Source organism: Corticium candelabrum, chromosome 13 (assembly GCF_963422355.1).
Source record: "Corticium candelabrum chromosome 13, ooCorCand1.1, whole genome shotgun sequence".
NCBI lineage: Eukaryota > Metazoa > Porifera > Homoscleromorpha > Homosclerophorida > Plakinidae > Corticium > Corticium candelabrum.
In genome coordinates this window covers 3474304-3493538 of record NC_085097.1, presented here as the reverse complement: position 1 = coordinate 3493538, position 19235 = coordinate 3474304, and the positions used below count along the sequence as shown (strand labels likewise).

The 19235-nt window shown below is 38.8% G+C and overlaps 2 protein-coding genes and 1 long non-coding RNA gene across 5 annotated transcripts in view; 1 reads left to right on the top strand and 2 right to left on the bottom strand.

Moving 5' to 3' along the window:
• The window catches only part of LOC134188677 (uncharacterized), a 2739-nt gene extending 2124 nt beyond the window's left edge, over positions 1-615 (top strand). Inside the window, exon 3 of the long non-coding RNA XR_009971376.1 lies at positions 27-615. This is a non-coding gene — a long non-coding RNA (uncharacterized LOC134188677). The remainder of the gene's footprint in view (positions 1-26) is intronic.
• A 368-nt stretch (positions 616-983) lies between these two features.
• Positions 984-5380, bottom strand: LOC134188516 (uncharacterized). Its single transcript, XM_062656677.1, has 4 exons — positions 4498-5380; positions 4123-4177; positions 3967-4062; positions 984-3899 (listed from the first exon to the last, which is right to left on the bottom strand). Exons 1-4 carry the CDS (start codon positions 4551-4553, stop codon positions 984-986), a joined length of 3123 nt encoding a protein of 1040 aa, XP_062512661.1. The 5' UTR covers positions 4554-5380.
• Positions 5381-13458: 8078 nt separating this feature from the next.
• Positions 13459-18766, bottom strand: LOC134189027 (uncharacterized). Of its 3 annotated transcripts, none has more exons than XM_062657262.1 (7): positions 18699-18766; positions 18407-18627; positions 18164-18221; positions 17171-18087; positions 15378-15466; positions 15285-15321; positions 13459-13479 (listed from the first exon to the last, which is right to left on the bottom strand). In XM_062657262.1, the coding sequence occupies exons 4-7, from the start codon at positions 17763-17765 to the stop codon at positions 13472-13474; spliced, it is 729 nt and encodes a 242-aa protein (XP_062513246.1). In that variant the 5' UTR covers positions 17766-18087; positions 18164-18221; positions 18407-18627; positions 18699-18766; the 3' UTR covers positions 13459-13471. The 3 variants fall into 3 exon arrangements, with proteins under 3 accessions (XP_062513246.1, XP_062513245.1, XP_062513244.1); XM_062657261.1 differs by lacking the exon at positions 13459-13479 and adding an exon at positions 14745-14943; XM_062657260.1 differs by lacking the exons at positions 13459-13479; positions 18407-18627; positions 18699-18766 and having other exon boundaries at positions 14745-15321; positions 18164-18285.
• Between the last annotated feature and the right edge of the window lie 469 nt (positions 18767-19235).

The window sequence follows — 19235 nt, the reverse complement described above, 5'->3', positions numbered from 1 at the left end:
TGTATGTATGTGGCTTAATTGGTTAGAGTGTGCAATTGAAGATTGGCAACATCCGGGACCTTTGGGTCAGAGTTCAAATGCGGAAGGGGCACATACATAAGTTTCCTTGAGCAAGGAACTAACATACAATTGCCTCAGTTCTGTCCAAGCAGCAAAGAAGAAGTGACATATAGAAAGTGACTACTGATAGTGTTTTGATTGTATGGTAGTATCATAGAAAGTATCATGGCAAGTACTTAGCATCTGTAGTAACCTAGGCCCTAAGGGCCCTTGTAACAAAAAGATATGTATGTATGTATATATGTATGTATATATGTATGTATATATGTATGTATATATGTATGTATATATGTATGTATGTATGTATGTAATTATACCTTTGGGATAACTGGTTATACAAGAGTAAATCCATCTGTTTCTTTGTTCTGCACTTTATGAACAGTTCTAATAGTTGCATTTGCAACAACTAGAATGAGCAATTAAATATTAAATGTGCAGGAAATGCATGTATCTAGGTGCAGAGAATATACTGGTGACACATTTTCTAATAACTTACTCATTTCACAAAAAACTATTTAGATGGTATTGTACACTTATTCTGAACTGAGCAAATGACATAATACATTTTATAGCAGACTGTATGTAGCAGACAGTATATACAAGGGCATAGCTTATTACACTTTGAGGAGAATACAGAAGAGCTTCTGGTTTAGTGCAAAAAATCTGCAGCTAACTGATGGTTATCCATAATCACACGTTGAGAAATGTTACGGCACACACATCTTGTTTCAGAAATACAGTGTTTACATAACTGCAAGAATTAAAAACAAAGTGATAGATAAACGAAGTGATAGATGGCAACATCAATGATAATGTAACAGTACTGCTGGCTATGTCAAATATTTATCAACTAAATCATCTTAGGTTGACCTGCTGTTCAATTGTCAACATCGTTATTTTATATGTCTCTGTTATGACTATTGTTACCACTTCCCAGCATTCTGGCAGCCTTTCTGTATACTTAATTTCAAAGAGTGAGGCCTTTTGCCTTGATTTTGATTGGGCTTTCTTAGTGGAATTACATAGCGGCTTTGTGTAACATTTTCTTTGGACTTGACGAGCATAGAACTTATGGGACGTCCTGCTGTGGTTTTTGTTTTGCTCTTGGATCCATACTTCCGTCTTCCAGCTGAGGTTGCTTGCACTGGAATTCGTTTCCCTCTTTGAATGAAGACACCATGGCGACGTATGGAATGACCGCCAAATATCCATCCAAACTGATGTAGTGCGCTAGACAGTCGGGCAATAGATCTGGGGCCTTGAAGACTTTCATATCGCATGACAAATTTTTGCACAGCATCTCTGAACTGCTGATCTTCAGAATCTAATTTTTCAATCATATCAGTTGTAATTGCTCTGAGTTTGGATTTGAGTTCTTGAGATGCTGATGCCAATGAGTTTGTTGTAGATTGGACGTCCGAGTCTTCGTTTAGGTCATTGCACTTTAGATTGGTGTCCTGATCGTCTGTATGTAGCAGAAATTTTGCCCTTAATCTGCTTAAATCATGTGAGTCGGACAGATTTGAGTCATTATCAGCATTGTCGTATGTTTCTTGATGAAGAGAAGCGTAGAAATTTATATCAGATTTGGCTTTTTCGCCTATTGCCAATTTAGCAATTCGATGCCTAGCTGATGCATTTAGTGACGGAAAGCAGTTAACACTATCTATTTTGTATTTGGACACAACTGCTGCCTGATGGGCACATGGAGAGCCATTTTGCCCTCTCTTGCAGCTGCAAGTTCCAATGTGCATGTCCACAACATAACTGTCATCATCAAACTCAGTTAAGCGTTTTCTGCTTTTTACACGGAAGATGCTATCGCCAAGACTTTCAATGGCACAATGTTGAACTGTCTCAGCACCCTGACCCAGAAATTTGGTGGCAACAAAGTGATCCATTCTACTGTTTGAGACATTGAGTAACTTTCTCTGATAGTATAGTTCCATTGACTCTGTAATAAAGGCAAACATTTGAGTCAAATTGTATGCCTTTATTCTGCTGAAGACCAGATCCTTTACAATCTTGATGCCTGCTTCGGCGTAATTATTGGTGTGGTTACCTCTAGTGAGATCAGCATGCCTGTAGCATATAGCCCATTCACGCCTTCTCGGCCAGAGTGACTTAATGTGTTGAAGGAAAGGTGGGTACCGAATAGAAATGTGATCGTTTTGAAGCTTAGTATACAGGCCATTTAGCTCATTTTCTGACTTCGAGTATACCAGACCTTTAATCATCTTTATCAAGTACAGACGATCTTTTTGAGGAATTCTGTTCTTTCCATCGTGTAACCACGTCCATCTTCTTTGTAGGAAATGGAATATGCATAAGAGGAGTCGGGATGGTTTCCAGCTAGATTGAAGAGCCTCTCGTTCAGCAGTGCTGTCATCTGTCATAAATAATGCAGGACCCACATGTACACCCCGACCATAGAATGCAGAGGTAGGCAAAACTCTTTTCAACATTTCAAGCCCCTCTTTGATAGTTTCTTGCTTTTCGTCAGACACGATCATTACACCTAGTGGAATTGAACAGCAAGCATGGGTTGTCGAAATAATAAACATAGAATTTCCAAACCGATCTAATGTAGAGGTGGAATCACAGAACACGATTTCGCTTGATTGTTGTACTATTTCATGAGCTCTTGCCATTAGTTGGGTACAAATGGCTATAATCAGTGGTTGATTTGCCTCTCTCAGCTTTTTTTTCTTTTTGGGAGGTGGCAGTTTACTACTACTCTTTTCTGCTTCAGTGTTGCTGTCATCGCTGTCATTATCACTTTTTGGGTATGTTGCTGCTTGAAAGGGTTGCATTTCTGCCTTGCCTCCAAATTGTGAGTATTGCTCATTAAACCTGTCAATTTCTTCCTGTAGTTGGTCAATCATGGCCTTCCCATCATCAGGCCCCATTTCAGCTCTTCTCCACGTATCGTAAAGTCTACATACATCTTGCCTAGAAGGATTGATTGCCCTGTCTGCCAATTCACGCTGCATTGATGTTTTATTGAGGGAAGTTAAGAGTAGTTTTGATTCGTATGTATGCCATGCAGTTGCTGCAGAATGTCCTGAGCGAAATAGATCAAAGAAAATGTCTTTGGTCTGTTGTGCTATTGAGCGAAAGCTGAGCGAGTGTGCACTATGTATGGGGTGGTTGTGGTCAAACAGTAGCTTGACAAAAGTTGGATGGAGAACTTTTGATTGATTGTGACACTTTCTGAACAGTTTCTTGGTGGAATTCTCAACAGTCATAATCAGAGTTGATGGACAGTTAGTTTTCTTTTTTCGAAGCTCAGAGGCAAGACCCTTTTTTGTTGTATGGGAAGATTTTAAAGCCAGCTGTTTGGTTGAAAGTGCCTTCTGCTGGTGTTGGCAATGCATATCTACTCTAAAGAGCAAGCGCTTCATTGTTGGCTTGTATGTCCTGGTAACTCTATACGTGCATTGGCTATGATCCATCATTGACTTTAGCCAGCTTTGTGCTTCATCTCTACATGTAACACTTGTTCGAATCTGTGCATTGAAAGGTTCAGTTTGGGCTCCTATGAAATCCCGGGAATGTACGCTTTCTATGTGCTCTATCATGTAAGTGTAACCTTTGGGTAAAACAAGTTGTAGAAATTTTGGCAATCTTTCCCACGATGATTCAGTGACATTAGACAGCTCTGTTATTTCCCATATGTCTTTGGTACACTTCTTACTTGTGAAAGCAGGCTGGTCTTGTGAAGGTACCTTGTGTACTTGTGCATCAGTGGCACTGTTGCCTGTTGCTGATTCAGCAGGTAGCAGGACCCCAGACTGCAACTCAGTTGCTATCCTTTCTCTTATATGTGGCATATGATCCTAAATGCAAAATTCCATTGTTCATGGAACAGTATGTAGTGGGCACTTTGAAACCATTGCAATGGACCTGTGAAAATTTCATTGGTTTGTGCAGAATCAAACAGCGGGCATACTCGCAGACAAAGACACCACAGTCATAGCTGTTTTCTTGCTGTGGTATGTTCTAAATCAACAATGTAGTGCATATTACTATTAGCACATTTATAGTGCAGTGCAGTCTTACTTCTGGATACTGAAGTTGCCATCCAATACTATTAAATCGTTTCAGCAGGAACTCTCTATGAACAATAGCAATGCCTGAGTTTATTATGACTACCTAAATTTGTTTCAGTAGTGCATCAGTTGCATGTATCTGTATATTAGTCATTGGTTGTATAGTGATACAGAATGGGTGAAATGTTGTTTTTTGGGTAATCAATGGGATTCATCTTTTCCATTATTAGAATTTGTGTCATTAGTCGGATTTGTAAATGTGAGTTTGGGTATATTTGGTGTTGTAGAAATGACCATCTAGTTCTAGGTATCTAGCAGTTTCTTGTGTGTGCGTATAACATAGCAGGTATATGAATCTAATGAAACATCAGACTAGTCTCCCTACCTTAATTGATGAAACGGCTTGGTGCCATCTCTACCAAGCGAGTCATAGTAAGTCATCACTTTTGTCTTTGGTTCTCCAAGCTAGTAGTTGCCAATTCGAAATAAGCCATTTTACCTTTATGTGAGATTCAAGTAGCTCTTACCATTAATGACCAATGTGAGGATTTAACATTGATGACAAAAAGAATTATGTCTTCTTGTAACACTGTCCATTTCTACAAGATCAATGGCAGTTTGTAGTTTGTCTGTTGAACTTGGCTCTTTTTCTGTATAATTTGTTACCTTTTTCCAAGTCTTCACCCCGTCGTATCCACAGACACGGAGTTTCTCCATAAACAGACTGTCAACAATTTGAATCTGTAACAGGAGTTTATATATAGTATGCATTCTTGCACCACAATTTTGCTAAGTATTACATCAATGATAGATTTTACTTACAACATTCTGATACAGCAAACCAAGTCATAGCTGAATGCAAGCAATACTGATGGTTACTCAAATATTTTCCTGTGGTTTGTTTCAATTTAATTCATACTATATGGTAATTTTGATTGTGTGCCACAGGTACACATAGACACACTTGAGCAGACAGTTTATCACTACAATGTATTTATTAAAGATTAGCAATTTATTAAGCCACAGCTATTTAATTAACAGTAATCTGAGAGAGAAGTCAATGACATATCAAATGAATAGTACAATATGCTAACTTTTTGTGTGCATTTACATATGTAATTTCATAGTTTCAACTTAACTAATGTGACTTGTTGCAATTTCACTATATGATGGAGCAGTTCACTTGTTATCTGTATCACTGGCTACAAGTGACACCTAGTCAATTAAATAAGTTGCTATTAATTTTATAATACATAAAATATTTTGGTCCACAGGTGAGGATGAAAAACTCCAACACCTCAGTGTCAACGAAAATCTTAATTATGTAAGCTGGTGTTTCTAAGGGATATACTGAACAGACACTAAATTTGCTGAGTACTCAGACTTCTGTTGATCTTGTTTAATTAAGGCAAACCAGATACATGCAAGTATGATGCTGACACGTACTATTTTTGTAAAAACACTCAATGATTTATCTTGCTATTGTCTTTAAAGTCTTTGTGTGTGTTGCAGCTTCTGTTTGCCATAGATTGCTGTTTTTTGAAAAGTCAGTGCCTGGCATGTGGCAAGGCATAGAGTCGAACTAATTAGCTGTTGACAAGAATCTTAGTCTAGAGTCTGCAGTCTATTCCAAGTTGTGAACAATTCAAAAAACATGTGTCAATCTAGTCACATAAGAACTGTTACACTTACAGTAAGTAAATTAGTATATCCTTGATAAGCAGTGTTTATGTGTATTACCGAATTTGAGTGGTCAAGAGTGCTGTTCTTCAATAGATACAAGTAGCTTTCAATAACCTACAATGTCAATATGAAATTTAACAGCTCATTAAAACACAATTACTATTTTACAAATAAGAGAGATTCGTCCATCATGCTGAACATTTGGAGTTGTAGTTTATGCATGAGAGCTCATTTGGTGTGTGTGTGTGTGTGTGTGTGTGTGTGTGTGTGTGTGTGTGTGTGTGTGTGTGTGTGTGTGTGTGTGTGTGTGTGTGTGTGTGTGTGTGTGTGTGTGTGTGTCTTGCCATCTAGTTGGAATAGAACAGCTGTTGATCTGGGTCTCATGTTGCAAACCAGGAATAAAACTACTAAAACATCATTCTGAAGTTGTTAGATATAGCTGATGCTGACGAACACTTTAATACAAGTAGTTTTATGGCCACTCATACGTAGTGAAGTGATGCTTGACATGACTTCGCTGTCTTAGTAGTTGTGGTAGGAGATATGCAGTTGAACTCTAACCAGGGACATTGAGTCCTATACTACAACAACTACAACAAGGTATTCTGTTTGGGAGTATACGTGATGGAGTAAGGATGTGAATGAAGGTAGTGGAGAGCCAACATAAGGCTCTTGACAACCAAGCCATCATAGTTTGATGTAGAGAATAATTTTAGTTCACGTGCAGGCTGATGATCAGATGACCAGCTGTGAAGTATGAATACATGTAAGTCCTTTGGGAATAGGCTAGAACTGAAACGTATATAATTTGTGAAGGACAGGAAATTGCATGCTTTATTAACTTGATTGAGATAAGACAAAAGATAAATTCGATGAAATGCTTGTGTATTGAACGCGGTCATCTTGAATGGCTTCGATTACTTGCAGATGGTGTTTATAGATTAAAATATTTCAGGACAGCCAGAAAATGAAGCAATTCTATGCTTAATTAACTTAATGACTTCTAGCTATCTTATTAAAATTAATAACTTCACAAATATATCAGAAGTTACCAACGTGGCACGTGACAAATGTGGCACGTGACTGTAGGCTTTAGGTGTACCGTGCAAGTAAGAAATACTACTTCAATGTATACCAACCTCGTCAACGAGCCAACTACTGCCTTCCAAACACTTTGTGTTTAAGTGACCCTCACAGATGTCATGAGAATCACGATCAGCCAGTGGTTCATCAACGTCTACAATTTCAACGAATTCCAATTCCTTTTCCATCTACTGTAAGGTGAAAGTTGTTAAGATGTCTAAAATAATTTCCATATGTAAATTTAATAAAAGTACTACAGTTCTTACCGCCACAGGTGCAAAACGTGCTACGCATGCGGACAAAGCACGTGCACGTTATCGGCACGTGCGGCTTTTGACTTTGTAGTAACTCAATTGAACAGTTCGCCTTTCTGCAAATTAGTGCACGTAAACCACACGAATTGCGATTGTTTCTAGCTGATTTCAACAAACTTCAGAATCAACAAATAGACATTCACAATGCTAGCCTAGACTCGATCTGAACAAGCTGGTTACGTATGTACAGTATATTGCATCTATTGCACGTATATGCTTTACACAGAGACTTCAATTTGTTTGCCCAAGATCTTTTAATTTCTGTCCCAAGAAAGACAACTCAGATTCAGATTCACATATCTAAAACATAGATTCCTCTGCTTCTATATATATGTCGTTCAAAAAATTCGCATTATATGTGTAGTAATGATGGGTCATAGACTTCAGTACGAGGTCTGCTACAGTATGCCATACTCCTGTACTTTGTTCCATTTCAGAAAGCTGCCAGGAAGAAAAAGAATTACTATAGATAGGGCAGCTTCGGCTGCAAACTGTAGACAGAAACTCTCTCTTGAGATGCATGGTATCCATAGATCGATGTTTGGTTGATGCGGTCACCTAGAAGACTAAAACCCACGTTGACAATGGCTATACAGAGAACAAGTCTCACTGAAAGACATTAACCTGATACAGTAGTCGAAGAATTCATGGCATGATGATCCAGTACTGTTTGTTTGCACAAATGTCATGTTACATATAGGTATATATATATGTATATATATATATATATATATATATATATATATATATATATATATATATATATATATATTACTACACCAGTAAACATAGCAATACTATACACATAAACATGCAAGGATATGCACCTGCACACATAACCATAACCCAGATCTATAGACACCGTCACAGGTATACACACACACACACACACACACACACACACACACACACACACACACACACACACACACACACACACACACACACACACACACACACACACACATACACACCACACACACACACACACACACACACACACACACACACACACACACACACACACGTGTGTGTGTGATGTGCATGTGCGTGTTTATTTTCTCTGTCCAAGACCATGTGTCTGTGTGTCTGTTTGTGTACAGCTACTTAGCATATCTCTCTATATGTGTATCTACATTACACTACTCTACACTATTCATGCACACGCAAGCATGCAACGACACATGTGAGCGTGCGCGCGCACACACACACACACACACACACACACACACACACACACACACACACACAGTTACAGGCTTTGCTAGATCAACAGCATAAATTGACAGACAAACAGGTACATGTACCAAATTCATTTGCTCGTATGGATGTATGTATGTACTAATTAACGTAGAACCATTATTGACTGTATATATCTCTCAATATTGACTGTATAAATAAATCAATATTGACTGTATAAATAAATCAATATTGACTGTATATATTACTCAATATTGACTGTATAAATCAATCAATACTGACTGTATATACTAATCAATATTGACTGTATAAATAAATCAATATTGACTGTACATATTACTCAGTATTGACTGCATAAATCAATCAATATTGACTGTATTGACTATATAAAATTAATCAATATTGACTGTATAAATTAATCACCATAATGACTATAAATCAATCAATATTGACTGCATAAATCAACCAATATTGACTGTGTATATCAATCAGTTTGAATGTATAAATCAATCAATACTGACTGATTTCACAGTCATTATATTGATTGATACATACAGTCAATATTGATTGATTTATACAGTCATTATTGATTGATTTATACAGTCATTATTGATTAATTTTATATAGTCGATATGAATTGATATATACAGTCAATATTGATCTATTTATACAGTCACTATGTTGATTGACTTATACAGTCAATGAAAACAGACAGACAGACAGACAGACAGACAGATGTAAATGTTTGATTTAAATGGAAAATATATGTATTGAGACAGACAGACAGACAGACAAGGACATTTATGTCCCTTTACTTTGCTTAATCTGCAAGTTGTATTTAGCTGTTGGACAGTGTGACTGTACTTAGCCTTGCTTGCTTTTATATTGTTTCAAACTTTCTAACTTCATTTAGGAAAATATATGGAAAGACAAACAGAAAGGCTGCAGACAGGCAAACAGACAGTTGACAGTAGGACGTACGGACAAACAGAATTTAAGATAGGGCTTTGTGCTGGCCATGCAGTTGAGACAATGATTTTGTTGATTCCCATGCAGACTAAATGATCTTGGCTCTATATAAAGAAATGTTGGACATTTTTCTCAGCAACATATAGCACAATTGTTTCTCAAGAATTGCCAACCATTTGTATTTCCATTGATAGGAATAAGAGAGTTGCATGGCTCCATCATATGTACTGCATACGCTGTCCCACACTCCTAGCGACATCTCTCCATTCTTCACAGCTTTGCCTTTTCCAAGTGACTCTCTCGTGTTGTCTACACGTTGCATTTGCCAGTAAAGACTATTAACATTTGTAATACAAAATCAAGTTAGTAAACTAGCTCACTAGTGTACTAAATTATGAATGAGCTGAAACTTGTAAAAAAGTATCTTGTTTATGAGAGTGCAAAAGTAATGTACAGATAAAGTGGTTTAAACTTTTGACCCCAGTCACTGTACATAGATACGTCACATTACAACAAACAAAGGAACAATAAACAAACAAAACCAAAATCACAAGTATACATGCACTTGTCATCAATAGTTTATTGAAATCAACAAAACAGACAGCTGTCATCTTTCTTGCTTCGTACATGTTAATGTCAAAAAGTATTATATTATGTCACAAAGCAGCATAACACAATTACTTCTTATTATCTCTAATATCGCTAGTAAAACTCTGCTGTGCACTGGCACAACAACAAATCTAACTGTTGATATCTATATACAAATATTTGTTGTTCAAATACACACGTATGCACACACACACACACACACACACACACACACACACACACACACACACACACACACACACACACACACACACACACACACACACACAGCACACTAATTATATAACTGTCATTCATGTCACCAACCATATAACAACCAATGCTATAGTGTGCCATAGTGTGTAGTTTCAAATATGATAATGTCAATTGGCAAAAGGCATATCCAATGTATACACCTGTAAGTATCAACCTAGTTGTGTGTGTGTGTGTGTGTGTGTGTGTGTGTGTGTGTGTGTGTGTGTGTGTGTGTGTGTGTGTGTGTGTGTGTGTGTGTGTGTGTGTGTTTATCTTCTAAGAAATCTTTTGGTACTAGTAGTTGTGAAATAAAATTAATTAAGTTAGCTGAATACTTTGCACTTTGGTACTGTGAAATAGAAGTAAGTTGGCTAAATACTTAATTAAGTCAATTTGCACTTTTAATTAGTAATTGCATATTATATAATTGCACACATAAAATAGATTTGCAATAACTAGTACACAATTTGATGTATGCAGTGTATGCAACAGTGTAAATATTGCCGCACAATTCAATCCAGGCAATACATGCACTCAAAAAAGATCTCAAAACAAATAGATTTGTTTAACCGCAAAACCCAGTAATCATTATAATCATTTCTAGATTATAAATCACGTTACCTGCCGTCCAATATATTTGAAGTCGATTTGTGCCGAGAAAACCACGTTCAGCCGACGTGACGTTCAAAACTGGGGCCCCCTTTAAATAAACAGTGCAGGTTACTGCTCGAAAGATGCGCAAAAAGGGAGCAGTTCGTTTACGTCAATATCGCGGTTGTAACATGTCCATTGACTACCGAGAATCAAAGCTGCGCTGCGAGCCTCGTACTAACAGACCACTTTCGCTCCAGCGGCTAAGTCGTAACCTCGTCCCAAAAAAAAATTCGCGCGGTCCGGTCTGTCCGGCATGGGCGTAGTCAGCCAGGTGTCACTCTCGATCACTTCAATTGGCGTGTGCTGTCCACACGTCTGTAACATCCTTGCTCTCTCCAGGGATTTACAGAGACCGATCGACACGTCGAAGTTTTGAATTCCGGGTACTGTTTGTATCATTCCCGAAATGTCGTCTCTAGTATAACCAAACAACACTAATAACATCATAATATAAGAATTAATATTAACGTGTCAACCTCAGATTTTCAATGTGAACAATGTAAGCATCATTGGTCTAAAGCTTTCTATAAATTAGTAAAAAAATTGAGATTAGTATCAATTACAATTTTAAGGCTAATTGCCATCAGAGAATTACTTGGTGGAAAAATTGATGATTTGTTGTTGATGCACTGATTTGTGTACTTTTTCGATTTCTGACCACATGGGTTATCTTGTTGACTTGAAATGTATCCACTTCTCAGGTTGTGTATGTCGTCGCACCAGACACATATGTCTGTAGAATCCTCGTTTTGGGATTTTCTGGAGCATGGATCCTGCACACATTGCCAGCAGCTTGTGTAGAGTGAACACTCGTCTCGATCCTTTGTGACGTCATGCTTGAACTCTTGTTACAAAAATAACAGTTTTAAGATTGCGTGAACAGTGAGTGTACGAGTAGCTGTCACTCTTACGTCGAGAAAGTGTCGCAATTGATATCCAAACGATAAACTGCAGGACAGAGGAGTAGATGCTGTGGCTAGTTTTTATTGCACCTACTGCGATTGTCAAAACAAGTATAACAAATGCAAAGAAGGCGTCAAAAGAAAGTACGAGACGAACAGGCGCGTCCGTATACTACTAGTCAAGGGCTTCGCTGTACTTCCAAAGTTAGGGAGGAGGCTATCTGCTAGGGTTGAACGTTTAGGAGGTCTTGTCTCATGTAAGAGGCTACACCTGTACTGTACTATTGGCAAGGCCGTGGTCTCCCCAGGTCCATCCGTAGCGACGCTACTGGCCAGCTGCTACTAAAAAGAGGTTACACCTACATCAAAAAAGTGGGCGTGTCTAGTACAACTCGTTTCTGACAAATTTATTTAGTGGTTGCTCTTTTGAATTCATACTGGGTAGTCAAACGGTGCCTATAGCGAGAAGGAACAACCGACGATGCGTTTGCGAAAACGTCGTTCCCGCCAATACTGCCGCATGGAGATCATCCATCATGCGATAGATAAAATCACGAGACATTGGGGTGTTTCCATTTGCTGGTGACTCAGCGTGTAGCTTTAGTAAGCTAACAACCAGTACTGCATGCACATGGCGCGTGACGTCGCGAAGCTATTAGCGCTCGTGCAGTCTGTAAATCTACGCATTATCTAGAGGTGCCTCTATGTCTAGCAAAAGGAAGGTTTTCTTACCATACTTGAAGAGAATGCCAGTTGAGAGTTGTTTACAGGAAACGTTTAAATTCTTTCTGAATAAGTCATACAGCAATGGACATCCCCTTACGCAGATCCTGTATTGGCCGATTTTCCCGATGCGCGCATGCGTTAATTAAGCTTACAATAGTATCATTGTATGACGGCCCGGTCGGTTGGACGGGCAATTGAATTAGAGCGCAAGCGCTTATTCTTATGCCTGGTGTTAATGTGTGGATGTGATCACATCGCTAGTGTTAAATATTTATGTTCCTCGAAATTTAATTGATCTCTGGATGTGAGAACTCTATGTTGTAGGTGGGATCTGCGATGTAAACTCAATCCAGCACCAGATGCAAGATCATCTATTCAAACTTAGATAAATATTGTCTTTATATTTGCTAGTGACAGTTTCACCTCACTTGGACATTTAGTGTTCGAGAGATGTTACATAAACTAATTGATTGTTCATATATACGCCGGTTTTGCGGCTTTATAAGGAGAAATTTCAAAGTGTATGAAGTATGACACCCAAGCTTTGTTTTCTTGTAGTTGATGGTAAGCCCCGTGTAATGGCAAGACGAATCCAGAGATTTCAGCAAGGTAGATAGACTTTCATAAGAATCAGATATCAATTCCATATCATCAGCATATTCAAGGTCTGACACTGACACCTCTGATGTAAGCTTCTTCTTGTTTCCTACCAGGTCAGCATCCAGAAGATATGACAAGCACACACCTACATTGGGTTGGTGATCAGTAATGACAAGTCGAATCGCAGAGTCAAGTAGAGGTTGAATAAGGTTGGAGCAAGTACACAACCCTGTTTAACACCAGTAGATACAGGGAAATGATCTGAGATTTTACCATTAGTCCTTACAGCGGCAGAATTTTTACTGTGCAATGATTGAATCGTAGGTCTTACGGAGGTCCACAAAACAGATGTATAAAGGACGATGGTACTCCCTGGCCTTTTTCATCAACACCCTGTAAGAAAGGAGTTGGTCGGTGCACCCTCTGCCCTTTACACACACACACACACACACACACACACACACACACACACACACACACACACACACACACACACACACACACACACACACACGCGCGCGCGCGCGCGCTCACACACACACACACGCACGCACGCACGCACACGCACATACAATTCGAGCTTTATATACTAGTATAAATATATAGACGGATATACTCATTGTTGTTTTCGGTATATAATAAGCATTTAGTATATTCAGCTGAATTAGTTTCCTTCATGCGTGTTATTTGTAGAATAGGTCCAGCTCTGGACCAACTTGTCTGAAACAGCCTGTTCTGGTAGCTTCCCCACTTTATACATAGCGCCAGTTTGGGATAGGTAGTCTAGCCTGGTACTTTATTTCACCTTGGGTTCTAGACCTCTTGTTCCGACTTCGTGGAATTGGTTATGAATTAGGCACGAGGCTTGTACGATATAAGCATTTCAATCGCAATTGATGATTGTTGCTATAGTTTGGTCAATCATTAACGGCTCCGGCTATTTTATGTCTTCCATCGGTACCACCTCTACAAACGCTGCAGTAACGCAGATAATAAGCGGGACAAGAAGACAGACGCTGCGTACCGCATGCGCGCTTGCGGAGTCACAGATACCACTCGTTAGACGGTATGTAGCAAACCTTCCAGTGAGCCTACACGCAGCGGGTGCAACACTAATGCGCATGGATATACATGTATATACATCAAAATGTTCTATTTTGGCCAAGCGCAAGCTAGATTGGTAATCCTAACATCAATAATTAAGTTTTCTTGCCTCTAGTCTCGTTTTTGTAGTCTGGTCCCTGCACTATACTAAACGGTTACATTAATTGGCTGACCGTACGGTATTTTGATTACATTAGTGAACTAACACAACTGTATTCCGTGATCACTAAGAATTACAATGCTTAATTAAGACACAGGACAGCTTCATGACTTTAATCTGTGAGGTCAGATTCTTTGCAAAAATTTTCCAGAGACTAAATAATAGTGTAGTAGCCGATGTCCAAACACTTTATCGACAATTGTGGTTTTGATTTCTATGAAAGTTTAGTTGTTAGGTAGCAAGGTCATCAAATATGCGTTGCAAGTTACCACGTGTGGTCTTGTGATCTTATGTTAGCGTCATTAATCAGCAAAGTAAGTATGTAGTTAACATGACGTCTGCACGATAAGGATTGCGAACTTGCTACAAATCTCTCATCTATACGCTACTGATAGGTATATATATTGGACGCTAAATATTTTATTTCTGCAATGTTTTAGGCATTTTTCTTACTTCAAGAGTCACAGTAATTTATATTCTATCACAAGTTGCATCAACTGACGTTTGCTACTCTTATAAGGTAGCAAACGTTAGCCGGTTTTATCGGAGTCCTGTTCAGTGTTCTCAAGAAATTCGCGACGGTGGCTAGGTTTCTAAACAGTTGGATACATTAGGTGACATCAACTTTTATTATTTTTAATTTTGTTCCATAAATTATTATAAATTTATTATTATAAATTATTACTATAAGTATTAATTAAAATATGTAATTATAAGTATTAATTATATTTTAATTTATTAATTTTGTGCCTGTAAGTAATTAATTTTGTGCGGGTAAGTAATAAGCAATTAAAAATTATTCTATGGTCAAGCTTTCAATACTTATAAGACATTCTAAGCGATGATCACTTGCAGAATTGAGCTACGGTGCATGGCGTTAACGTCAAAATAAATATAATGTATGTTGAAACGTACTATACTCTCAATAGCATACCTGTTGGTGATTGCATACCGTCCGAGTACACGTGTTCCTAAAAACGTTACATAAGCAAAAACAAACTGGAACTCTGTACACTGTAATACTGACTTCATTTATTTCGATTTTGTTATGATTTCCCATGATAACTACACTGTCGGAGGCATTTATAGAACCGTATCGACAAGGAGCACCGTTTTCTGAAAGAATAGAATTGAAATTATTTGTCGACTGTTTGGTAGATTGCAACATACAGCAATACTGAACTCGCAATGATCACATGCTACAATAATCCGGTGCGGATCTAGAACACAGCTCGCCCGGCGAGTACTCTCTCCCCTCCCCCCGTCAGCAGCAAACTCTGTAACTTCTTGAGTTTGACAAATGCCTCTCAAATTATGGTGTAGTAGAGTCTAAGCCTCTGGCTACTATTGGCAAATCCTTCCCACCGCTCACAGACTCGTGACAGTTCAGGTTCTGATAGTTCAGACTCTACTGCTGAGTGTGATTTGTAACAGTTGACCTACGACCACTGCATACCTATAGCTTGTCACCAGGAGTAGTAAAAGGGCTCATGCCTAACTAAGACGGCTTATTTGCTTAAGATATTAATTGATTCAGTCTGCTACATCTTCGCTTGATACCCTCAGCTAATTTCTGGATCCGCCACTGACTTACTTATCCATATATGCACCTACTGAAATGCACGTGATTGAAACCGAATTTTTAATTTAAGAAGATTAAATGGTAGCAAATTTAGTGGATTTATAGCGACGTCATAAGGAGAAATTGTCACCACGCCGCCCCTCGGTAAAATCCTGGATCCGCAACTGAAATCAACCCTATATGCTCTCACTCTAACTGTCGTATAGTATCTTTGTCGCGTAAATAAATTAAACAGTGCGTGCTTATAACTACGATGTCAAACAGAAAGACAAGTGGTCGTAATATCAGTATGCAGTTTCACGTTAGCATAATATTTGGTTTTTCGTGATTCTTTTGCTTAGCTGTTTTTCAGCTACATTTGGCTATACCTATAATTGATTTAATTATGTTAATGCGTAAAATATAACTACATTTTGAAAATTCATGGTGTTCAACTTGGTCTAGATCTCTACTATATAGCTCGTCCGTCGTATTAGCAGTGCATATACAGTGAATAGTAATTGACCACACTTTCTCACCCTCAACACGACTTCTCATAGTCTATTCAATTCCTCTCTACATTTTGGGTGAACCAGGGGCGTAGCGTGACCTCTAGAAATGGGGGGGGGGGGTAAATTGCACGATGATACGGAACACACCCACTTTTATGGCACATCCATTTTTATTGACTTCTAATTGACTGGTACGGTAGAATCAGTGGCAGATCCAGACTGGAAAGGGTGGTGTATATGCTATATACAGATTAGGTCCTCACTCGCATTTACAGTCCTCAATTTTTATGAGTACGCCTACAAATGATGTACTATGGTCCAGTTTAGACCATGCCACCCCACCCCCTGGGCGAAGGCCTACCACGCACCAGATGTGTCAATGAATCGATATGACGTTATTCTATCTTAGGAGTGTGTTCGCCTTGCATGTTTTAGTTATGAGTAACCGGTTAGTTTTGGTCTAAACCACGTAACCTAACGATAGGTGTAAGTACCACGAAGGCACTTCCAATCTCGTTGTCAGTATATATAAAATATTTCCTCGTGAAAACGAGCAACGAGTGGAAGAAGACTAGGAGCTTCAGTATCGAGCTCCAGCTAATTAGGAGTTAGAGCTACACTTGCGCGCAGACGTCCTGGGTGCACGAGGCTACACGTGCCAATCTGGATGTCGTTCTTACGGCTCTGCTAAATCGTTCTAGTTAATACAGTAATATGAGAGCTCGAGAAACAAAAGACATTGCTTACCCTCATTGGCTTGTTTCGCTTTTAGTCGTATTATGACTAGGATGATGATGATGATGATGATGACTATCGCTCCACCTGCACTTGACAGAACTATTATTTTCACATGAGAATGTTTGCACGAATCGACAACAAATAGATTTTTGCCATCAATTTTCAAGTGTGTGGAATTACTCCACGGATTTATATACGTCACGCCTATGTTACAGACATTGGAGGAGTTTATAGTGAACTGGCATGTCCCGTTAGAATCACAAATCGCCACGTTGGATAATGCCGTATGAGTTACATGTCCGCCAGAGTACTTTATAGCTAGATGAAGCCTTTCTTGGTAATGGACGGAAGGTGATACACTTTTACCATCGAGTTCCCTTTTGAGTTCGATTGTACATAAGACTTGGTAATTTCTGTAATTCTTGCAGGGAACCCTAGATTCTGTTACAGAGAGACGCCATTCTATGTTCCAATCACAAAGGGCTGAGGTCTCAGCTTCAAGTTCCAAATGATTATTTGACTGCAAACAATTTTTTAGCATATCAATGTTTCCTGCCGTCACTGTAGCTTTGAATGATTGTTCATGACAGTCATTTTTTCTCATGACAAGTGTCACGTTCGCAGATGTCAAATTTGTTTTCTTATAACAGCAAGGCGTTGTTCCGTAGTTGATAACGATTTCAACGTCACCGTCGGTGGTGTTAACTGCTGCTAGAGGGTACGCAGTGATATGTCCGATGTTCGAACATGGCTGTAGTTTGTTCGGTGGGGGCGTGGTCAATTTGCTGTCCTCTTCAAAGATCACTATAGGAGAATGTTGGCCACACTTCCGAACAGCTTCCTTGTTTATTACAAGTCCACACAGACCGATCCACACTATATATTTTCGTATCCCAACAAGAGCTTCTACAACTCCACTGATATCGCTAATATACATATACATATATAATCATAGCAATATATAATTCATTTGAAGTTAAACTAGTTAGCACACTAGTTTACCTTAGTTTTTCAAGGTGCACAATATATTGTTCTTTTTGCAGTGCTTCACAATCAGTGCCTTGAAGTCAAGAATTTATTAGTCATCACAAATGTTTATGATACTAAACGACTTCAAAAACTTGGGCATCCGTACACTTGGCAGAAATGCCAAAGAAACAGCAAACAAATTTAATGTGCAGACATACATACACGTCTCCCAGACTTCCATAGACAGCAAATACTAGTAAGTAGAGCTCGTCTTACCTTTCTACTTACAGTAGCTTTGTTGGCTGGACACTGATCCGGGTATTTCATCACTGCAGTACACGTTTGGTCGTGGTGGGAAGAAATGCAAGTTCCTTGTCTATCATTTGTGCACCTAACACAAATGTCATTTGTGGCTACCGCTGTAGACAATTTGGAGCAAGGATCGGAAACACATTCCGAGCACCCTTCTATCCTAAGACATCTTTCCTGTGTGGGGTCTAAAAGCAAAGAAAATAATTGTAGCGTATCGATAGACAACAAAAGTATAACCATTTATATACATGTTTACCTCAGACGGGGTAGTGGAGACAAAGCAGGATTATGAGCAAAACGGGCAGGAGGTAGAGTGGACACATGTTCTGCAAAGTCAACGTTATTGCATCAGAAAGTGCCCTGTAACGATTACAGAGATTAAGAGTATTTTGTGTAACGTATAGTCCTTACAAAAACGGGTGTGTCGTTTGTCCAGTCTTACCTTTGCCGGCTGCATTCTAAATTTGGTAACTGCAGCATTGCGTCATGCATTTGCTGAAATTGGGCATCTGAAAAGGGTCCCTCTTCAGTTGCATGGTTAAATGCTTTGGCGAAAAGCAAAGAAAATACAGCAAGCAAACTGCTGTAATGTAAATCTATGAGCATGCTGTGAAAGCTTGGTGTAAGGGATGGGAGCCTCGCTACTCGAATTATGCAACTAAACAATTACAAGTCTCAATAGATCTCGCGAAGCCGCTTACCTTTTAGAGACGTAACTTTAGGCTTTTATGTGAACAGAATTAGCTAAATCGCACTAGTCTGTCACGTGATGATGACGCGATGATAATGTAGA

What these genes read in the sequence shown, in the direction of transcription:
- LOC134188516 (XM_062656677.1), bottom strand. Translation starts at nt 4,553, where the DNA reads ATGACTTACTATGACTCGCTTGGTAGAGATGGCACCAAGCCGTTTCAT. An exon ending in AAGCCGTTTCATCAATTAAG is followed by an intron (nt 4,178 to 4,497) that starts GTAGGGAGACTA and finishes TATTGTTCATAG; the next exon opens with AGAGTTCCTGCTGAAACGAT. An exon ending in GGCAACTTCAGTATCCAGAA is followed by an intron (nt 4,063 to 4,122) that starts GTAAGACTGCAC and finishes TTGTTGATTTAG; the next exon opens with AACATACCACAGCAAGAAAA.
- LOC134189027 (XM_062657260.1), bottom strand. Translation starts at nt 17,765, where the DNA reads ATGAGAAAAAATGACTGTCATGAACAATCATTCAAAGCTACAGTGACG. An exon ending in AGCGAAACAAGCCAATGAGG is followed by an intron (nt 15,467 to 17,170) that starts GTAAGCAATGTC and finishes CTATTCTTTCAG; the next exon opens with AAAACGGTGCTCCTTGTCGA. An exon ending in ACAAAATCGAAATAAATGAA is followed by an intron (nt 15,322 to 15,377) that starts GTCAGTATTACA and finishes TAACGTTTTTAG; the next exon opens with GAACACGTGTACTCGGACGG.